Below are 22,229 nucleotides of genomic sequence, written 5' to 3'. Positions count from 1 at the left end.
AAAACGACTTCAACATTTGTTAACTTCAAGTCTATTGGGACCATTCCCGAATTGAAGGAATTTTGGAAAATCTTAACTCGCACATCCACTATTTCTGCAGCTACCTCTTTTAGAGCCTTAGGGTATAGGCCATCAGATTCCGGGGTTTGTCGGATTATGTGTTTCTCCAATACTTGATTTCTGCTGATATTAATTTCCAATTCCCTCACCCGTTTTAGCCCTGAGTTTAGAGTTCATTTCTGGTATGGAATTTGTATCTTCTATTATGACGACAGATAAAATATTTGTTCAATGCCTCCGTCACTTCCCTGTGATAATTTCTCCTGTCTGTTTTCAAGGGACCAAAGTTTAGTTTAGCTACTCTCTTCAGACTGCTGAAACAACATCCAGTACTGCACGGCCAACAATTCCCTCCAATTAAATCTTCCAAAGTAAAAAAACACTTTTGACAATGCCTGCGACAAAGCCTTTTCCCTGACAATTATCTAACGCTGAACCAGACTGAGGGGTGGAGGGGGGGTGTGGGTGTGGGGGGTGGGGTGGGGGGTGGGGGTGGGGGGTTGTTGGGTTACTGGTATAGGGTGGATACGTTGACTTGAGTAGGGTGATCATTGCTCGGCACAACATCGAGGGCTGAAGGGCCTGTTCTGTGCTGTACTGTTCTATGTTCTATAATCTCCCAGCCACATTTGTGTTGCCCGCTGCCTTGGAAGGTCTATTCTCCAGCCGTTCCTGGCGGCGGGACTCTATGTTCCCGCTGCGGGCAGTGCACCCTGTCTGCGGGTTCCATTAGCATGATGTGACTTCAATGGGCATTCCCATTGACAGCAGCGGGAAGAGAATCCAGTCGCCAGCGAATGATGCGCCAACTCCCGCTGCCGGGAAACATGCGGCTGGGAGGCCGGACACTCCACCCCTTATCACAATATCACCTGGCTCCACTCCCCCCCCCCCCCCCCCCCCCCCCCCCCCCCCCCCCCCCCCCCGGCTCCACTCCCCCCCCCCCCCCCCCCCCTCCCCCCCCATTAACCTTATTTTTTAGGACACTAAGGGCAATTTAGCATGGCCAATCCACCTAACCCGCACATCTTTGGACTGTGGGAGGAAACCGGAGCACCCGGAGGAAACCCACGCACACACGGGGGGGACATGCAGACTCCGCACAGACAGTGACCCAGCCGGGAATCGAACCTGGGACCCTGGAGCTGTGAAGCATTTATGCTAACCACCATGCTACCGTGCTGCCCCACATACTTCCCACATACTAACCTGAGTAAACTCGACGTCTTGCACAAATTTTCTGCCCATTGTCTTCACATGTACCAAATCCCATTTATACACCAGTCCTGCATTTACCGACCTACATTGGTTCCGGGTCACGTAATACCTCAATTTTGAAATTCTCAGCTTTGTTTTCAAATCTCTCCATGGTCTTGCCATTCCCTCTCTTTAATCTCCTCCAGCCCCACAACCAGGATATCTGGTTCTCATCTAATTCTGACATGCCCAATTCTAATTGCTTCATAATTTGTGGCCACGCCTTCAGTTGCCTTGGCCATAAACTCCGGAATCTTCTCCTGAAAGCTCTCCATCTCTCTTTCCTGATGCTCCTAAAACCCTACCTTTTTGACCAAGCTTTTACCCGAATATCTCATGCGGCTCAGTGTTACGTTTTGTTCTGTAAAACCCCCATGAAGCCCTTCGTAAAAGGCACTATACAAATACGAGTTGGAGAAATAGTGGAGAAATGGTGCTTTTCAGCCTTGATAAATGAGCTCCCAGGTATGATCTTCAAAAAAAGAGAAATACCAAATGGTGTGAAGAAATTAAACTGTAAGAGAAGGACAAAAGTCACAGGTTGAAACTAGTGAGAGAGAAATTTAGGACAGACATCGGGAAGATGTTCTTGTGATCTACAGCATAAAATTCTGCTTTCATCACTTGGAATACTAATTTTTGTGAAATCTAACTACAAAAAAATCCTTATTGTCAATACAGAATTGAAGTCAATCCAATGCTTGTTTTTTTATGCACTAACCAAAATAATTCAAAAATATCCCATAATTTATATTTTATACCTATACTCACATACACAGACCAGAAATGGCACAGCATAGCATTAGAAGGTGTTCATTGGTTAACATTAATTAGGAATTTGTTGTTCAATGCTAAGATATTAGAAGTGTAACACAACACAGTAACATATCAGGAATCTCACGCACCACTAAACGGTTATGTAATGTGACCCACAACACTGGAGAGACAATTCTATTCTGCTCTTCCACTCCCAAAACCCATCATGGCTGTTCGCCCATGCTTATTAAGTGCCTAGGTCAAGGAAAAACCCACCTGGAAATCCAACTGCGAAGCATATGGAAAGAGAAAATACTAAAATCAAGCCTGCCATTCAGTCATTTAACTTCAAGCAGCTTCAAACAATCAAATGCAGATTCAGCATACAGATTCGACAAAATAAGGTCAGTGGAAGTGTTCGTTAACATTGAGACAAACTGAGAGAAAGCAAGACAATACAACAAGGCAATGCATTTGAGAAATGCTGCAACCCTTACAGATAACAGCTCAGAAAATCTCAGTGCAATCTCAGCAATCTGTAAGCGGCATCGGAATGAAAAGTTAAGGTGTCACATCCTTAATATCAGTTCACTGGGTTGATCGTGTCCAGCAATTGTCGCCTGTCAAGGTCAGATAAGGGACCTTTACAGAACCAGATTCCTGACAAATCCTCAGGCGGGTTTCACAGAGTAGCACTGCCAGCTCTCATTCACCAGCACAAATTGCCCTTTATCAATGGGTAGCATTTCTATGACATATAATCCTTCCACCATCACAAGCGATTGCAACAATAAAATCATTCTTGTGAGCCAACGGAAACTTAGTCAAAGTGCATTATTGAATGCTCAGTTACACAGATTGTATTTTTGAAACATTTTGCTTTTAACTGAGAAATTTTGCTCAGGTACATTTAATGGATTAAAAGTGAATATATTTGATTAAACTTGGAAGATTAGGATACATGAGATCACTTATTGTTTTCCCAACTTCATAATCACGAGTGCGGCTTCAGTGCTAAAGAACCTACATCAAGCAAAAATGATAATCTCAAGAGTTGAGCAGGGGTTTATACTCTGGGAAGCTCATCATAAAATTAGGTGAAGATCTGCAGTGCTAGACATTCCTTCTCACTGCATGGGTGGTGCAGTGCAGAACGAATTATCAAGGTGTTACAGCACCTGCCTGATTATTCCATGAAAATAAAGTTTAAGCAATCCAGTCCGCCACATGACCAATCAGGAAGTGAAGTGAAACACTTACCCCATGACCTTCAATCACACTTGTTTGATTGAACTAAAACGGAGACAAGTCCAGCACTATTAATCAGCTCTACTGACAGCATGATCCCAAAATCATTCTTGCCAAAACCAACAGCAATATTGCTGTCGATCTCAAACTATCAGTTAGAAAGACCATGTCTTCACTATAGCTCCAGTCCAAATCATTACTACAATTCATGCAAATGCAATTTTTAATTGCTAGTCTATAATTAACTTTGGCCATTACCCGTATCCGTTTATTGCGCCGTACTTCCGCTCCGGGACTTGTAGTTGTGTTATTAGCAATACTGGAATAATTTTCTGGCTGCTCAGAGACAACGGCAGAGTCTTCCTCTTGATCCATTCCATTGGCCACAGGTTCGTCCGCGTCTTCGAAGTGATGCTTCATAGCGAACTGCAACACCTGTCAGAATAGAACAAATGAGAAATGAACCTACACAGGGACACCTGCAGTGCATTTCAGAAAAATTTGGTAACAATTATTATCGGTCAGGGTTTAGAGAATACCAAAGTATATTATGGAGTTCACCTGACCCACAACTCTGAATAGATTTTGGTTATGGGGAGAACAAAGGCCCACTTTAGAGTCGTGATGCAACAGAGAACTAAAAGTATTTTTAAACAAAAACAATTCAATGTTTACTGTGTGTTTTATAAACACAATAAACATCTTATCAACTACCAACCCTGATGACCCCCCAAAAGATATCCGCCGGGTCGGAGAATCGCCAGGGAGCGGCGTGAATCCCGCCCCCGCGGGCCGCCGAATTCTCCGGCACTGGAGATTTGGCGGGGGCGGGAATCGTGCCGGTCGGCCCCCCCCACCCCCCCACCAACCCGATTCTCCTGCCGGCGATGGGCCGAAGTCCCGCTGCTGTAATGCCGGTCCTGCCGGCGTGAATTAAACCACCTCCCTTACCAGCGGGACCAGGCAGCGCGAGCGGGCTCTGGGGTCCGGGGGGTGGGGTGATCTGGCCCCGGGGGGTGCCCCCACGATGGCCTGGCCCGCGATCGGGACCCACCGATCTGCGGGCGGGCCTGTGCCGTGGGGGCACCCTTTCCACTCCACATCGGCCGTGTCAGCCTCCGTGATGGCCGACGCGGAGGTGAACCCCCTGCGCACGCGCGGAAATGATGTCAGCAGCCGCTGACTCTCCCGCACATGCGCGGACTTCTGACGGTCGGCGGAGTCCCTTCGGCTCCGGCTGCCGTGGCACCAAAGGCCTTTCCAGCCGGCAGCGCGCCAACCACTCCGGCGCGGGCCTAGCCCCTAAAGATGAGGGCTTGGCCCCTAAAGGTACAGAGGATTCCGCACCTTTGGGGCGGCCGGACGCCGGAGTGATTCATGTCACTCCATCTCATGTCACTCCATCCCGCCGGGACCCCCCCGCCCCGCCGGGTAGGGGAGAATCCCGCCCCAGTACTTTATAGATAACCCTTAATAACTTTCCAAACAACATCCATAATTCAAAAAACCCTTTTAACAAAGACAGTATTCTTTACAGAAACAGGTATTACTTTGAAATCATCAAGTGATCTGGAGACATTCTTTAGATTGCAGAGATCAATACACACATCTGCTAGGTTTGAATGCAGCTCTCCAACTGAACATAGAACATAGAACAGTACAGCACAGCACAGAACAGGCCCTTCGGCCCTCAATGTTGTGAAATGTTGTGAAAAAGCGAAACTAAACACAGAACCAAAACAGCTTTCAGCACAAAACAAATGTAAAAAGCAGAGCAGGCTCAGCTCCACCCACACAATGACATCACTGCAACCATTTGATACAGCACACTTTTCTTAAAGGGACATTCACATGACACAATTAAGTCAGTGACTAATAATCTCAGATCTAGTTAGTTATAAATAAAGCTATCAGAGGTTTACACCAGGCAGCTACCATGTAATTGGTTATCATTGCTATAGTCAAATCAATGGCCAGGGTAACAATATTTAAAATCAAGGCAAACAATGTACCAGCTAAAGAATTATTGGTGTATTAAATATATACACCAATATGTTCATTCGAGATCCAATGTTTCAACATTTCCAGGTACTTAACTCTAAATACATGCACTCGAGTTGCGAATAATTTCACAACTCAAATAATCGAAACATATTCCTGCCAGCATTTATAGATTTTTGAAACTGTCAACGGATAAAGTGAGGGGGCACTTGGCCCATCCAGTTTATTGTCCATCACAACATCTGACTGTCCCTTGAGTGATTCAGAGGTTTTGTCCCCATTTGTCCCTAGGTTAAACCTAGATCATTGCAGGTATCCATCACGCTAGCATGAAATCAGCAGCTTTCTGGAAGATTCATCATTCTCAATTTGACACGTCGGGGCAGCACGGTAGCATTGTGGATAGCATAATTGCTTCACAGCTCCAGGGTCCTAGGTTCGATTCCGGCTTGGGTCACTGTCTGTGCGAAGTCTGCACATCCTCCCCGTGTGCGCGTGGGTTTCCTCCGGGTGCTCCGGTTTCCTCCCACAGTCCAAAGATGTGCAGGTTAGGTGGATTGGCCGTGATAAATTTCCCTTAGTGTCCAAAATTGCCCTTAGTGTTAGGTGGGGTTACTGGGTTATGGGGATAGGGTAGAGGTGTTGACCTTGGGTAGGGTGCTCTTTCCAAGAGCCGGTGCAGACTCGATGGGCTGAATGGCCTCCTTCTGCACTGTAAATTCTATGTAATAGCTTTAAAGCAAGCAAGGAGATTGGCAGGCAGGGTCTATCTTTCCAAAACTGTGCTGGCTGACATTTATGAGGTTATTTTCAAGTAATCCTGAAATTTGCTGCTGATATTCAGTTCCATTATTTTGCCTCTTATTAACTGCTTAGGCTAATACTTGGGTTTGCTTCATCAGTTTTTTGATTATAGGTCGTTGCCTTATTTCCAATTCAGTGGGAGCTTCTCCCATTTTGTCAGCCCTATCGTTGAATCACGCAGTACAGAAGAGGGTCTTCGGCCCATCAAACCTGCACCAACAAAAAAAGATAATCTGCACTATTCCCATTTTCCAGCACATGGCCAATATCCTTGAACATCATAATAATAATAATCTTTATTGTCACATGTAGGCTTGCATTAACACTGCAATGAAGTTACTGTGAAAAGCCCCTCGTCGCCACATTCTGGCCCCTGTTCTGGTACAGAGGGAGAATTCAGAATGTCCAAATTACCTAACAGCATGTCTTTCGGGACTTGTGAGAGGAAACCGGAGCACCCGGAGGAAACCCACGCAGACACACGTCAAGTGCTCATTCAAGTACTTTTTAAAATTGTACGGTTTCCTGTCTCAACTACCCTCTCAGGCAGTGCATTCCAGATTCCCACCACCATCTGGGTCAAATTGCTTTTCCTCAAATCCCCTCTAAACCTCTTGCCTTTCAGCTTAAAATTGTGCACCTTGTTTTTGACCTACAACTAAGGGAAACATCTTTCTAGGCACAATTTCCATGCCCCTCATATTCAGAACTCGAGCTCATCCAGCCTCTCTTCAGAGCTAAAATGCTCCATCCCAGGAAACATCCTGGTGAATCTCCTTTCATCCTTTCTGGTGCAATCACATCCTTCCTATAGTGAGGTGGCCAAAGCTGAACACAGTACTCCAGCTGTGGCCTAACGAAAGTCCTGCACAGCTCCAACATAACCTCCCTGCTCTTATAATCTATGCCACGACTGATAAAAATGCAGGTGTTCCGTATGCCTTCTTAACTACTCTATTAACCTGTCCTGCCGCCTTCAAGGATCTGTGGACAAGCACCCCAAGGTCCCTCTTGTTCATGGGAGCTACCGAGTGTTCTGCCATTCACTGAGCACTCCCTTGTCGTGTTACTCCTTTCTCACACTTTTCAGGGCGAAATTACATCTGACAATAATCTGCCCATCTGACCAATTCGTCTATGTCCTCCTGTAACCCAAGACCTTCTTCACTGTCAACCACCCTGCCAATCTTTATATCATCTGCAACCTTACTTATCGTGCCCGCCCCCCCAAATGTTCTTCTGTATTGAATAACAAGGGACCCAGCACTGATCACTATGGTAGGCCTTTGGACACTGGCCTTCAGTAACACAAATATTCTTGTACCACCACCTCCTGTCTCCTATCACTAAGACAATTTTGGATCCAACTTGTCACATTACCTTGGATCCCATGTGGACCTTTTCAAATCAGTCTCCCATGTGGGACCTTGTCGAAGGTTTTTCCTGAAATCCATATCAACTGCATCATATGACCATAAGACAAAGGGGCAGAATTAGGCCACTCGGCCCATCGAGTCTGCGCCGCCATTCAATCATGGCTGATTTTTTTCTCATCCCAATTCTCCTGCCTTCTCCCCATAACCTCTGATCCCCTTATTAATCATGAACCTATCTATCTCTGTCTTAAAGACACTCAGTGAATTGGCCTCCACAGCCTTCTGCGGCAAAGAGTTCCACAGATTCATCGCCCTTTGAACAAGAACAAAGAACAAAGAAAAGTACAACACAGAAACGGACCCTTCGGCCATCCAAGCCTGCGCCGACCATCCTATTCATGTATTTGTCAAAATGCCCCTGAAATGTCACTATCGTCCCTGCTTCCACCACCTCCTCCGGCAACGAGTTCCAGGCATCCACTACCTTCTGTGTAAAAAAAATGCCTCGTACATCTCCTCTAAACCTTGCCCCTCGCACCTTAAACCTAGTAGTGGACCCCTCTACCCTGGGGAAAAGCCTCTGACTATCCACTCTGTCTATGCCCCTCATAATTTTGTAGACCTCTATCTGGTCGCCCCTCAACCTCCTTCATTCCAGTTTATTCAACCTCTCCTCATATCTAATACCTTCCATACCAGGCAACATCCTGGTAAATCTCTTCTGCACCCTCTCTGAAACCTCCACATCCTTCTGGTAGTATGGTCACCAGAATTGAACAATATACTCCAAGTGTGGCCTAACTATGGTTCTATACAGCTGCAACATGACTTGCCACTTTTTATACTCCTTGGCTGAAGAAATTCCTCCTCATCTCTGTTTTGAATGATCGTCCTTTTAGTCTGAGATGGTGTCCTCTGCTTTTAGTTTTTCCTACAGGTGGAAACATCCTCTCCAGGTCCACTCTATCCAGGCCTCGCAGTATCTTGTACGTTTCAATAAGATCCCCTCTCATCCTTCTAAACTCCAACGAGTACAGACCCAGAGTCCTCAAACGTTCGTCATATGACAAGTTCTTCATTCCAGGGATCATTCTTGTGAACCTCCTCTGGACCCTTTCCAAGGCCAACACATCCTTCCTTAGATAAGGGGCCCAAAACTGCTCACAATACTCCAAATGGGGTCTAACCAGATCCTTATACAGTCTCAGAAGTGCATCCCTAATCTTGTATTCTAGCCCTCTTCACATGAATGCTAACATTGCATTTGCCATCTTTTTTTAAAATTTAGAGTACTCAATCAATTTTTTCCAATTAAGGAGCAATTTAGCATGGCCAATCCACCTACCCTCCACATCATTGGGCTGTGGGGGCAAATCCCATGCAAACACAGGGAGACTGTGCAAACTCCACACGGACAGTGACTCAGAGCTGGATCGAACCTGGGACCTCGGCGCTGTGAGGCAACAGGGCTAACCCACTGCGCCACTGTGCTGCCCTTGCATTTGCCTTCTTAACTGCCGACTGAACCTGCACATTAACCTTAAGAGAATTGTGAACAAGGACTCCCAAGTTCCTTTGTGCTTCTGATTTCCGAAGCATTTCCCATTTAGAAAATAGTCTAGGCCTAAATTCCTCCTTCCAAAGTGTATAACCTCACACTTTTCCACATTGTATTTCATTTGCCACTTCATTGCCCACTCTCCTAGCTTGTCCAAGAACTTCTGCAGCCCTTTTGCTTCCTCAATACTACCTGTACCTCTACAGATCTTTGTAGCATCTGCAAACTTAGCAACAGTGCCTTCAGTACCTCCTTCCAGATTATTAATGCATCAACTGCACTCAGGATGACTATCAATACTTGCAATTCTAGGAATACACTACCTGCATCCTAGGATTTATTACTTTTGGCTCCTTTCGTCTAGTCCTTGGTGATGACAGTAGTTAAATTAGATTGCAGCACCTATCATGAGTGACATGCTCCAAGTCTTCCACAGTGAACTTTTCTGGAAAATAATCCTTTGACCATTTCCATTCTTCAGTTCTTCCTCATTTTCGCATCAAATGCCGTTTGTTAATCCTCCTGCTATTTTAACACTGGAGAACCTGCTTAGGATTGTATTGGGCTTTTACAACTCCACTCATTTCTAGGTCTTTCTTGGTTCCTCGGCCTTTTGTTTTTAAATGTTTCAGAGTTTCTTGGATTGTTCAATAGGTTCCCTTCTCTCTCCCCCTGCAGATTAGATTGAGTTTGGTTTATGTCGAATAGACAGCACAGAAAGAGCATTTATGGAGAATTTCATAGGTGCAGAGGTTGATGATCACAGCGCAAGCTGCGTGAATCTAGTTCAACACACACCACAGGTAAAGCTTGAATATGCAGTTATTGGAATTTCCAAAATGATCATTTGAGATACGAGCTCCTTGGGGAGCTCCCTTTTAATCAATTTAATCGTTTACCACAATGTTGTGGTGTTCTTGCTGTTCTTGCTCATTGCTGCCTCAGCTGAAAGCATGGATCAGAATGAGGGCAGTTCAATGAGTCATCCATGAAAAAAAAGTAGCAGGCTTTTTCCCTCAAGGTTCATGGCGATTCTAATCAATATGGAGAGATAGAGCTTGTTTCAAGGAATGAACAGTCATTTAATTTGCATATTGAACTACAAGCTGTCGTAAAGTAATGGCATTGTGTTCCATAAAGTTGCAGCTATCTTTATGCAGATTTACTATTTCAGAAAGTTTAAAAGGAGCTTTGGATTGAACAGCAGCTTTACCTCACTCTGTTCTGTAATCGTCTCTTGTCGGTTGAACTTTGGCGGCCGGCCTGGTCGTCTCCCTGGACCAAACCGCCTCCTACCTCGGCCGCGACCTCTGCACTTGGACCTGTCAGAAATCAGATCTGGTAAGACATTTTGACAAAGTTAAGCACCACCGAGAAAAAGCAGCATTCCTGACTAAAGTAGTATGTCCCCGGGACAGGTTCATGCAGGAAAATGGCAAACCGACAGCTCCAGGGAGAAAAGCGCCAACCTCTCGGGTCTCCTGTCTTCAGTCGAACTATGCAACACCAGTGATGTCCAATGAAATTATGCTTCAATTTTCCCATTGATTTTGTACCCTTTCTATAATAGGGTGACACATATAATCGTAGATTAGCACCCAAAAGTCATACGTTCACTCCCAGCATTTGGGTACAAGGTTTAACAAGTAAATGAGCATTGGGAAGGCTTTATGGAGCAGACAGCTTGGGACCAGAAGAGGCACATTCTCATGAGGGAGAAAGGAAGGCAATACAAAGTGAAAGTTCTAAAGACTAAACAAATGAACATAAAAGTAACAGGAAAAAGAGGTTTATGATAAGTGTTTGGTTCATAATACAAGAGAGAATCAAGCAGACTATAGAAAGTGCCGTCGACAAATAAAATAACACGGCACAAAGAGAGTGTCCGAGCAAAGGTTAGTTGGCAACATAAAAGGGAATAAAAGACGTCCAGTGGTGGCAATGTGCTGAACAGTCGCACTAAAAATGGCTCTTCACCTGCAACAAAACAAACGACAACCACTCAAGCAAATGCCCTCAAATCCGCCAGGAAAATTAAGACAGCAGGAGCATGAAGAGTCAGGAGAGAAGGAAGCAAACGGCAGACGCAAGGAGTGAAGCCGAGCAGAGCATGGCAGACCGGGAGGGAGCGCTAACATGACCGCTGGCACCGGCCCAACGACCAGCGGGACAATTAATGGAGTTCCTTGTAACTAAAACTGAGAGACTCCATCAAAGAGAACCTCAAAGAGACCATGAAGGCAGCAAAAGTAATCGCCTTCAAAGAGACCCTGGAAAAGATGGAGTGCCGGTTGGAAACCCAGGAAGAGACGGTGCGGGAACTGGACCAGAGCGACCGGATCACCGCACTCGAAACCGAGATGGCAAGGTTAACGGTGGCCGAGGGAGTGCTCAAGGGGAAAGTTGAAGGTCAGGAGAATAGATCCCGCCGCCAAAATTTGAAGATCGTAGGACTACCCAAAAACACAGAGGGCAGGAACCCAACAGACTATTAGCAAAATGCTGGGAAAATTGGTCGGGTGAGAGATAGACCCACAGATCAGCCAAAGGCCCAAATCCGGGGAACCGCCAAGAGCAATCACTGTCAAACTCCACAGGTACCAGGACAATGGCCGGATTTTAAACTGGGCAAGGAGCACGAGGCCCTGTAATGGGAAGGCTACGCAATCCGTATATAAAAAGACACTGGGGCCAACCTGGTCAAGTGCAGGGCACAGTTCAACAAAGCCAAGGCAGCCCTGTTTTAAAAAAAAAATACAGATCGAGATGCTTTAGTTTACCCAGCAAAACTCTAGGTAACATTCAAAAAGAGGGAGTTTTACTTCCACGCGCTGGGTGAAGCAGAGGAATGTGTCAAGGAAAATTGGTTGGGAAGACAGCAATAAGACACTGAAACTGAGGGGTGGGGAGAAAGGAAGAACAAAATGGGCCAGAAATAGGAGGGGAGCCACCGGGCAAGCAAGGATGTGAGCATGCAGAGATATCATAGAATCATAGAATTTACAGTGCAGAAGGAGTCCATTTGGCCCATCAAGTCTGCACCAGCCGAGAGCACCCTACCGAAGCCCACATCTCCACCCCATCCCCAAACCCCACTTAACCTTTTTGGACACTAAGGGCAATTTAGCATGGCCAATCCACCTGACGTGTACACCTTTGGACTGAGGGAGGAAACCGAGCACCCGGAGGAAACCCACGCAGACACGGGGAGAACGTGCAGACTCTGCGCAGACAGTGACCGAAGCCGGGAATAGAACCTGGGACCCTGGAACTGTGAAGCAACTGTGCTAACCACTGTGCTACCGTGCCGCCCGAAAGATAATGTAGGTAAGAGGATAAGAACAAAGAACAAAGAAAATTACAGCACAGGAACAGGCCCTTCGGCTCTCCCAGCCTGCGCCGATCCAGATCCTTTATCTAAACCTATTTTCCAAGGTCTACTTCTCTCTGTTCCCCACCGTTCATATATCTGTCCAGATGCATCTTAAATTATGCTATTGTGCCTGCCTCTACCACCTCCGCTGGCAAAGCATTCCAGGCACCCACCACCCTCTGAGTAAAAAACCTTCCACGCACATCTCCCTTAAACTTTTCCCCTCTCACCTTGAAATCGTGACCCCTTGTAATTGACACCCCCACTCTTGGAAAAAGCTTGTTGCTATCCACTCTGTCCATACCTCTCATAATTTTGTAGACCTCAATCAGGTCTCCCCTCAACCTCCGTCTTTCCAAAGAAAACAATCCTAATCTACTCAACCTTTCTTCATAGCTAGCACCCTCCATACCAGGCAACATCCTGGTGAACCTCCTCTGCACCCTCTCTAAAGCATCCACATCCTTCTGGTAACGTGGCGACCAGAACTGCACGCAGTATTCCAAATGTGGCCTAACCAAAGTCCTATACAACTGTAACATGACCTGCCGACTCTTGTACTCAATACCCCGTCCGATGAAGGCAAGCATGCTGTATGCCTTCTTGACCACTCTATCGACCTGCGTTGCCACCTTCAGGGTACAATGGACCTGAACTCCCAGATCTCTCTGTACATCAATTTTCCCCAGGACTCTTCCATTGACCATATAGTCTGCTCTTGAGTTAGATCTTCCAAAATGCATCACCTCACATTGGCCTGGATTGAACTCCATCTGCCATTTCTCTGCACAACTCTCCAATCTATCTATATTTTGCTGTGCTCTGACAGTCCGCCTCGCGATCTGCAACTCCACCAATCTTAGTATTATCTGCAAACTTGCTCATCAGACCACTTATACCTTCGTCCAGATCATTTATGTATATCACAAACAACAGTGGTCCGAGCACGGATCCCTGTGGAACACCACTAGTCACCCTTCTCCATTTTGAGACACTCCCTTCCACCACTACTCTCTGTCTCCTGTTGCCCAGCCAGTTCTTTATCCATCTAGCTAGTGCACCCCGAGGAGGGGGAGGGAGCGCCTGGCAGAAGAGTAGAGGTAAAATAGCAGGGCAAGGGTAGGTTAAGGTAGGGAGCGACGGGGAAGAAAATCCCACAGGGGCACGGAGAAGAGGGGTAGGGGAGGATTGGGGAGTAGGTAGAAGAGGGTAGAATGCTGGTTACAACAGGTTGCTTGCGGAGAAGGCCATGAACAAAGAAGACAATGGTGGCTCATACCAGAATGGTCATTTGGAACGTCAGGGGACTTAATGGCCCAGTGAAAATATCCAGAGGCTTCACCCATTTGAAAAGCCTGAAGGTCGATGTAATCTTCCTGCAAGAGACACATCTGAAGGAGAAGGGCCGACTGAGGGTAAGGAAGGGATGGATAGGACATAGCTACCAAGCATGCTGCAGGATGAGGGCTCGGGGGGCTGGCCATACTGTCCATTAAGAAGACAAACATTACAGCAAGGAAAATGGTGACAGACCATGGCGTCCGATATATCATGGTTAGCGGTGCCCTGGAAGCAGCAGCGGCGGTACAGGTAAATGTGTATGCTCCCAGCTGGGACAACTCAGGCTTTATAAAAAAGACTATGGCAGAAATCCCCGACCTAGACTCCCAGCAACTCATCATGGGGAAGTGAGCGCCTTTATGGAACAGATGGGGGCTGGTCCTGAGGGAGTGAGAATTCTCCTTCTTCTCCCAAGTCCACAAAATATACTCCCGCAATGACTTCTTTATAGTAGGGAAATTGGTGCTTCTAGGGATAGTCGGGGTGGAATATACCGTTATAATCATCTCCCGACTACTTTCCGCACTAAGTGGATGTGAGGTTGGAAGCTGGACACATCCCTCCTCGCCGACAAGGCATTCTGCGATGAAATGTCACAGGCCATCGAGGGATACGTAATCTGCAACCAAAATGGGGAGGTCGAACCCTCCACATTCTGGGAGGCACTGAAGGCAGTGAAAAGGGGGGAAATAATCGCATGGAGGGCACTTAGGGACAAAAAGGAGAGGGACTATGGAACTACTGGCAGAGAGGATGAAGTTACAAATGGAGTTTGACCTGCTCTCCACCGGGAAAACTAACTCCGCCAGACACTGGGGATCTTCGACAAACCTGGAGACAAGACCAGCCGCCTGCTGGCACACCAGATGAGAAATCAGGCTGCCACAAGGGAAATAGCGCAGGTAAAAGATAAGAACGGGAGACTAGCCACAGCCTCAGACAAGATCAATGAGGCATTCGCAACCTACTACCGGGGGTTGTACACCTCAGAACCCAGAGGGGACTTGAAAATGAAAGAGTTCCTCGACGGACTGGACATATCAGTTGTGAGAGAGACAGAAAACAGGGATTGGAAGCACCACTAGCACTGGAGAGCATCTACTCCATGCAGTCGGGAAAGGCACCGGGTTTGGACAGATTCCCAGGAGACTTTGCTAAAATAATTGCAGGAGCACTTGCGCCGCACCTGCGAGAGATTTTAATGGCTCACTATGGAGAGGGACCCTGCCGCCCACCCTGGCACAGGCCCCGATATCACTGGTCATGAAAAAGGACAAGCACCCAATGGAGTGCAGTCATACAGGCCCATCTTGCTCCTAAACACTGACACTCATGTCCTGGCGAAGGCCCTGGCACGGCGACTTGAGAGTTGCAAGAGGTAGTCGCAGAGGTTCAAGGGCAAGCAACTATCAGCAAACATCAGTCGCCTGCTGAATGTGATCGTAGCCCCACCTGACGAAGAGACACCTGAAGGTATCATCTCCCTTGATGCAGAGAAAACCTGCCACAGGGTAGAATGGAGTTACCTCATGCAGTACCAGAACAGTTTGGGTGGTGTCCAGGATTCACCTCATGGGTGAAGCTACTGTACCAGTTGAGCCATCCCAGCATTTTCTGCTTTTATTTTAAGTACCAAATAGATCCTCCTGCGGAGACAGAGAGCACAGCTGAGGTACTCAATAAGGACTTGCACCTGTCATGAGATGTTATCCCTTCCAATAGATCTGCCATATGTGCATCATCTTAGATGGATTGTGGGACACAGACACACAACACACCAAAATGAGGATGCTTTTAATATAGGAGCAAAGAAGGAGGGAGTACAGAAATTGATTTAGATAATAAAAAGGCCGAGCAATTTTAAACCGGACATCTCAAAGCATTTTACAGACAAAGACGTGTTTTTCGTTTTGAAGCATAGTCACTGTTGTAATGTAGGAAACACATTGCCTTAGAAAATTCACACAAATAACGTGATAATGTCCAGATAATATGTTTTATGATGCTGATTAAGAGATAAACATTGGCCAGGATACCAGAGACAACTCCCATGCTCCTCTTCGAAATAGTGCCACAGGATGTTTTAAATCCACCAATGCAGGCTGATGGGACCTTGGTTTAACACCTCATCAAAAGACAGCACGTACAACTATTCAGCACTCTCTCAGTACGACACTGGAGGGGCAGCTGGATTTCTGTGCTCAATACCTGAAGTAGAATTTGAATTCAGAATGTTGGGATTCAAAGGCACATGCATTAACCACTAAGGCATGGCTGACATAGCTCATACAATAGCTAAAGTAATTGTATAATATTTTACAGATAGTATAGGTAATAATAGTCGGTAAGAGTAGGGAGTGTTGCAATTGAAGTTGCTGAAAATGGTAGAAACGTTGTCCTATCAATGGTCTTATGGCATATGTCCTTAAGGAAGTACGGGTGGAAATAATGGAGTTTTTGGCCACAATCTTTTAACCTTCCGTTATATGGGAGTGCTGCCAGAGGACTCCTCCTCCTGAGTTCCCCAACATCAATTCAATTCATTCCACATGAGACGGAGGAATGGCAAAATGTGCTGAACACACCAAATTCCACCGGCCCCGACAACATTCCTGGCTGCAGTACTGTGCTCCAGAATTAACCACACCCTTCGCCCAACAGTTCCAAAATGGCTGCTATATTGATGCCCACACAACAATATGGACAGTTGCACAGGTTAAGTCCTGTCCATAAAAAGCATGACAAGTCCAATTCAGCCAATATTCCAGCCCATCAATCTACTCTCAATCATCAGCACAATCACAAACATAGAAATCTTCCTTGTATTAGTGAAGTAGAATTTATTTTTTAATTCTACATTAAAAATATCCATTGTGCGCTAACCAGGCACACACCCAAAGTACAAATTGAAACCCAAGGAAGGATACAAAAGAACTTGCCCTTACAGGGAGGTGATGTTGGAACTATATAAAACACTAGTTAGGCCACAACTTGTGTGCAGTTCTGGTCACCTCATTACAGAAAGGTTGTAATTATATTAGAGAGGGTACGAGGGGGATTTACGCAGATGTTGCTGGGACTGCAAAATTGCAGTTATGAGGAAAGACTGGATAGGCTGAGGTTCTCCTCGGAACAGGAAAGGCATAGGAGAGATTTAATCAACTTATACAAAATTGTGAGGGGCCAAGATGAGGTGGATGGGAAGGGCATGCTTACTTTCCCAGAGAGATCAATGGCCAAGGGGCATAGATTTAAAATGATTAGTAGAAGCATTAGAGGGGAGATGATGAAAAATGTTTTCACCCAGAGAGTTATTGGGGTCTGGAACTCTGAAAAAGTAGGAGGAAGCAAAATCCTTCAACCCGTTAAAAGATGTCTGGATATGCACCTCAAGCCGGGAATCGAACCTGTGATCCTGGAGCTGTGAAGCAACTGTGCTAACCACTATGCCACAGTGCTTCCCACGATTGGCAAGCTTCTTGAGTGCTGTTGGAGCTGCACTCATCCAGGCAAGTGGAGAGTATTCCATCAAACTTCTGACTGTAACTTGTAGATGGTGGCCAGGTTTCGGGGAGTCAGATGGTGAGTTACTCGTTGTAGGATTCCTAGTCTCTGACCTGCTCTTGTAGCCACAGTATTTATATGGGTGGTTCAGTTCAATTCCTGCTCAATGGTAACCCCCAGGATGTTGATAGTGGGGGATTCAGTGATGGTAATGCCATCAAATGTCAAGGGTCGATGCTCTCTTGTTGGGGTTGGTCATTGTCTGGCACTTGTGTGGCGAGAATGTTACTCGTCAGTTGAAGCCTGGATATCAACAATGTCTTGCTGCATTTGGACCTGGAATGCTTCAGTATCTGAGGAGTCATGATATGGTTTGTCCAACCTCAAGTCTGTGCAGACGAATTAATAGAGATTGATTGCTAAAATTAGATTACAACATCAATATAGTTGAATCATGCAACTACGAGGATAGTATGAGGGGAACAACGTGAATCTTCTTCATTTACTGTCTAGCAATTCCTATATTTAAAATGGAGAATTGGGATTTGTTAATTACTGCGTAACTATTGCTGTCACTGCTGATTTACATCAATAGGAATAACAATGAAGACCACAGCTCAAGAAAAATTAAAAATTAGTACTAAGAAAGGTACAGATTGATCAGAGATCTGACAACTGAAACATAACTCTTGTATTCAATTCCCCTCGCAATAAATAATGCAATTCGATTAGCTTTGCTAATTACTTGTTGCATCTGCTTCCTAACCTTTGTGATTCATGCACTAGGACACCCAGATCCCTCTGCACCTCAGACCTCATCAATCTCTCACCATTTAGATAATATGCTTTTTTTACTCGTTCTGCCAAAATGGACAATTCCGCATTTTCCAACATTATACTCTATTTGCCAAGTCTTTGTCCACTCAGCCATCTATATATGTTTGTATCTCCTGATAAACTCGTTGCAACACAATTTTCTACGTATCTTTACGTCATCAGGAGATTTAGCAATCATACCGTTAGTCCTTTTATCCAAAAATCCTTTTGATCATTCATCTAAATTACAGTGAGTTGAGACCCCAGCACTGACCTCTGTGGCACACCATTTGTTACTTCCTGCCAATCAGAAAATTTCTTACTTATGCCAACCCTCTCTTTCTTGTTAGCTGTCCAATCCTCAGGTCCATGCCAATATGTTGTCCTCTACATCGTAAGCGTTTATTTTCAGCAGTAGCCTTTGATGTGGCCTCTTATTAAATGGCATCTGAAAATTTTCCGCCTCGATATTGTAAGCTCCAGTTTTCTTGACCAGTTTTCTGTGAAGCAGCTTATCAGCTGCTCTCTAGATGTCCATTTAAACTCCATCGACTGCACACCTCCTGGAAATATACCTTGCTCCCTCAATTTGGTTAGCCAAATATGCTAACTTCACTGAAACAAGTCTACATCTAGAACATAGAACAGTACAGCACAGAACAGGCCCTTCGGCCCTCAATGTTGTGCCGAGCCATGATCACCCTACTCAAACCCACGTATCCACCCTATACCCGTAACCCAACAACACCCCCCTTAACCTTACTTTCATTAGGACACTACGGGCAATTTAGCATGGCCAATCCACCTAACCCGCACATCTTTGGACTGTGGGAGGAAACCGGAGCACCCGGAAGAAACCCACGCACACAGGGGGAGGACGTGCAGACTCCACACAGACAGTGACCCAGCCGGGAATCGTACCTGGGACCCTGGAGCTGTGAAGCATTTATGCTAACCACCATGCTACCCTGCTGCCCCTGTATAGGACAATGATGAGATCGCATCTAGAGTAATGTACTCAGTGCTGGTCTCCTTATTCAAGTAAGAAGTCTTACAACACCAGGTTAAAGTCCAACAGGTTTGATTCAAACACGAGCTTTCGGAGCGCAGCTCCTTCCTCAGGTGAATCTGAGGAAGGAGCTGCGCTCCGAAAGCTCATGTTTGAATCAAACCTGTTGGACTTTAACCTGGTGTTGTAAGACTTCTTACTGTGCTCACCCCAGTCCAACGCCGGCATCTCCACATCATCCTTATTCAAGGAAAGAAGTAAATGCATTGGAGGCAATTCCGAGAAGGTTTACAAGACTAATACCGGGGGCTGCACGGTAGCATGGTGGTTAGCATAAATGCTTCACAGCTCCAGGGTCCCAGGTTCGATTCCCGGCTGGGTCACTGTCTGTGCGGAGTCTGCACGTCCTCCCCGTGTGTGGGTGGGTTTCCTCCGGGTGCTCCGGTTTTCTCCCACAGTCCAAAGATGTGCGGGTTAGGTGGATTGGCCATGCTAAATTGCCCGTAGTGTCCTAAAAAGTAAGGTAATGGGGGGGTTGTTCGGTTACGGGTATAGGATTGATACATGGGTTTGAGTGGGGTGATCATTGCTCGGCACAACATCGAGGGCCGAAGGGCCTGTTCTGTGCTGTACTGTTCTATGTTCTACTGTTCTATAATACCAGCAATGTCTTATGAGGAAAGGCTGCACAGACTAGGCTTGTATCTGCTGGAGTTTAGAAAGGTAAGAGGTGATTGATTGAAATACAGGATCCTGAGGGGTGTTGACAGGTGGATGTGGAGGGATGTTCCCTCTTGTGGGAGAATCTAAAACTAGGGGCCACTGATTAAAAATAAGGGGTCACTATTTGAGACAGAGATGAGGAGAATATTTCCCTCTCAGGTTGTCTTTGGAATTCCCTTCCTCAAAAGGTAGTGGAGGCAGAATCTTTGACTATCTTTAAGACAGAAATGGATGGATTCTGCAGGAGCAAGGTTTTCAGAGGTAGGAAGGAACGTGAAGTTGAGGTTACAAGCAGATCAGTCACGGTCGTACTGAATCGTCAAACCGGCTCGAGCTGCCAAATGGTCGACTCTTGCTCCTAATTTGTACGGTTGTAAATATTAGTTGAAGGTTGGAAACAAGAGCTATCAAAACAAATGGCAATGCTATATCTGAAATACAGCGATATTTATAAATGAGAGAAAGGTAGAGGCAAGTGCACAAATATCAGGAGGGAGAGGCAGACACAAAGGGGGAAGGAACAGAAAGAGAGACAGACACAAGCAGACAGAGAGTGACACACATACAGACAGGGAAACAGATAACTGTAATTGGCTCTGTTGACTCTAAATGCATTCATGGGTGTACCTGCTGAAGTAATCCAGCTTCTCATCATGCATGTTGAGATGTTGCTGGAGCTGCTCAGAGCTGGTGAAGCGACGGTTACACTCATAGCAGGGCCAGTTTTTTTCCTGGTCTCTTAACACTAAGGAAGAAACAAACAAAACATGTCAGTATATCTACGAAAAAATTGCATTCATAATCTGCTCGAATGTGAACACTTAGTGGTGTGCTTCAGGGATCAGTACTGGGCTCTCAACATTTTACAATTTTATTTCAATCACTGGGATGAAGGTATCACATATACGGTTGCTAAATTTGCTGATGATATAAAGATAGATCAAAAGTGAGTTGTGAAGAGGACATAGAAGCCTACAAACAGATACAGATAGGTTAAGTTAATGGGCAAAGATCTGGCAAAAAAATGTGGGAAAGTGTGAGATTGTCCATTTTGGATGGAAGAATATCTAAATGGCGAGAGATTGCAAAGCACTGAGGTGCAGAGGATCTGGGTGCCCTATTACATTAATCACAAAAGGTTAGTATGCAGGTGCACCAAGTAGGAAAGCTAATAGCATTTCGTGCGTGAAGAATTGAATACAAAAGTAGTGAATTTATGCTTATACAGGACAGGAGTGAGCCTACATCTGGAGCACTGTGTGCAATATTGGTCACGTTATCTAAACAGGCTTCTGTATCAGCACTAGCTGCTTTACCGGACATTTCAATATTGTGCAGATAGGAACACCTCTTGAAAACCTTGCGCTTTCCATTGAACCTTTCTGACTGAGAACTCTCACCCTGCTCATTCTGGAAGTCTTCTTTACAAGTTTTTGGCTTTTTCTTGAATGGCCATCAAACTAAGAGGCACCTGCACTGCTTTGGGTCTTCAATTCAGACTGACCAGTGTCTTCCCACTTTCTCCATGATGCTGTTTCTTGTCCGGCCCTACCTGCCCTCAAACGTGTAAAATTCAGCACACATTGTTTGAGTTTGTTGCTGTTACTGCAGATTGTTCTCTGGGAGAAAGTTCAGGCACTCTTACAATATCAACTGCTCATTCTCAACATTCAATTTCACTTCTGAGCTGATAAGATTTTCTTGCTTTCTTTGCAGCACAGACTCACTACTGCCACTTGCTGGAACCTTTCTGACTGCATTAAAACTGATTCAAAGGGATTGCAGCACAAGCCTGAAATAAAGGACTTTAAAATGACTCCTCTGCCTCACCTGCCACAGACTAGAACAAGGGCCAGACTTAGGGGCTCCAAAATTAAGCAGACCAATTGCACAGTCAGCCCCCTGAAGGCTAAGTACTGTGCACATATTTCACCCAAACAAGCCCAAGAGAAGGAAAGCAACTGTATACAGTAGCAAATACCTCACTCTCATAGACCTTCAAAATGCTTTCTGTGCCTTGCCCACAACAAGCACACCTGAAATTCCAAAACGGAGTCAAGAAATTGGCTTCTTTCAAAGAAATGAGCAGTCCCTGCTCCACTTTCTGCTTGCAAAAAAACACCCCCACTTTATTTGGCTATTCTTTCTTCACAACTTGGCTTCAGTTTTATTTTAATCAAAGTTCCTTTAAATTTCATACAAGCACTTCACTTCCTTCAGTGATTGGGTCATGAGACTCAATGACGTAAAAACAGAAATCATGGCAAATTTGAGAAAGATGTGCAGGTTAGGTGGATTGGCCATGCTAAATTGCCCCTTACAGCCGAACGGTTAGGTGGGCTTATAGGGATAGGGCAGGGAGTGGGGCGAGGTGGGATGTTCCTTCAGAGGGTCGGTGCAGAC

The 22,229-nt window shown here is 45.7% G+C and overlaps 1 protein-coding gene across 6 annotated transcripts in view; it reads right to left on the bottom strand.

The window, feature by feature from the left end:
* Window positions 1–22,229, bottom strand: part of prdm10 (PR domain containing 10) — a 317,111-nt gene that overhangs the window by 137,550 nt on the left and 157,332 nt on the right. For 5 of the 6 annotated variants that reach the window (XM_038778556.1, XM_038778560.1, XM_038778559.1 and 2 more), the window contains 4 exons: window positions 20,454–20,571; window positions 10,274–10,382; window positions 3,580–3,756; window positions 2,350–2,361 (listed from right to left, as the gene is read on the bottom strand). In XM_038778556.1, the coding sequence (XP_038634484.1) occupies window positions 2,350–2,361; window positions 3,580–3,756; window positions 10,274–10,382; window positions 20,454–20,571 (416 nt within the window). The remainder of the gene's footprint in view (window positions 1–2,349; window positions 2,362–3,579; window positions 3,757–10,273; window positions 10,383–20,453; window positions 20,572–22,229) is intronic. The other variant, XM_038778562.1, reaches the window with a different exon arrangement.

The sequence above is a fragment of the Scyliorhinus canicula genome, chromosome 19 (assembly GCF_902713615.1).
Source record: "Scyliorhinus canicula chromosome 19, sScyCan1.1, whole genome shotgun sequence".
In the NCBI taxonomy this organism is placed as follows: Eukaryota; Metazoa; Chordata; class Chondrichthyes; order Carcharhiniformes; family Scyliorhinidae; genus Scyliorhinus; species Scyliorhinus canicula.
Note: the sequence above shows the minus strand (reverse complement) of the source record. Positions and strands in the feature narration are given on the sequence as shown.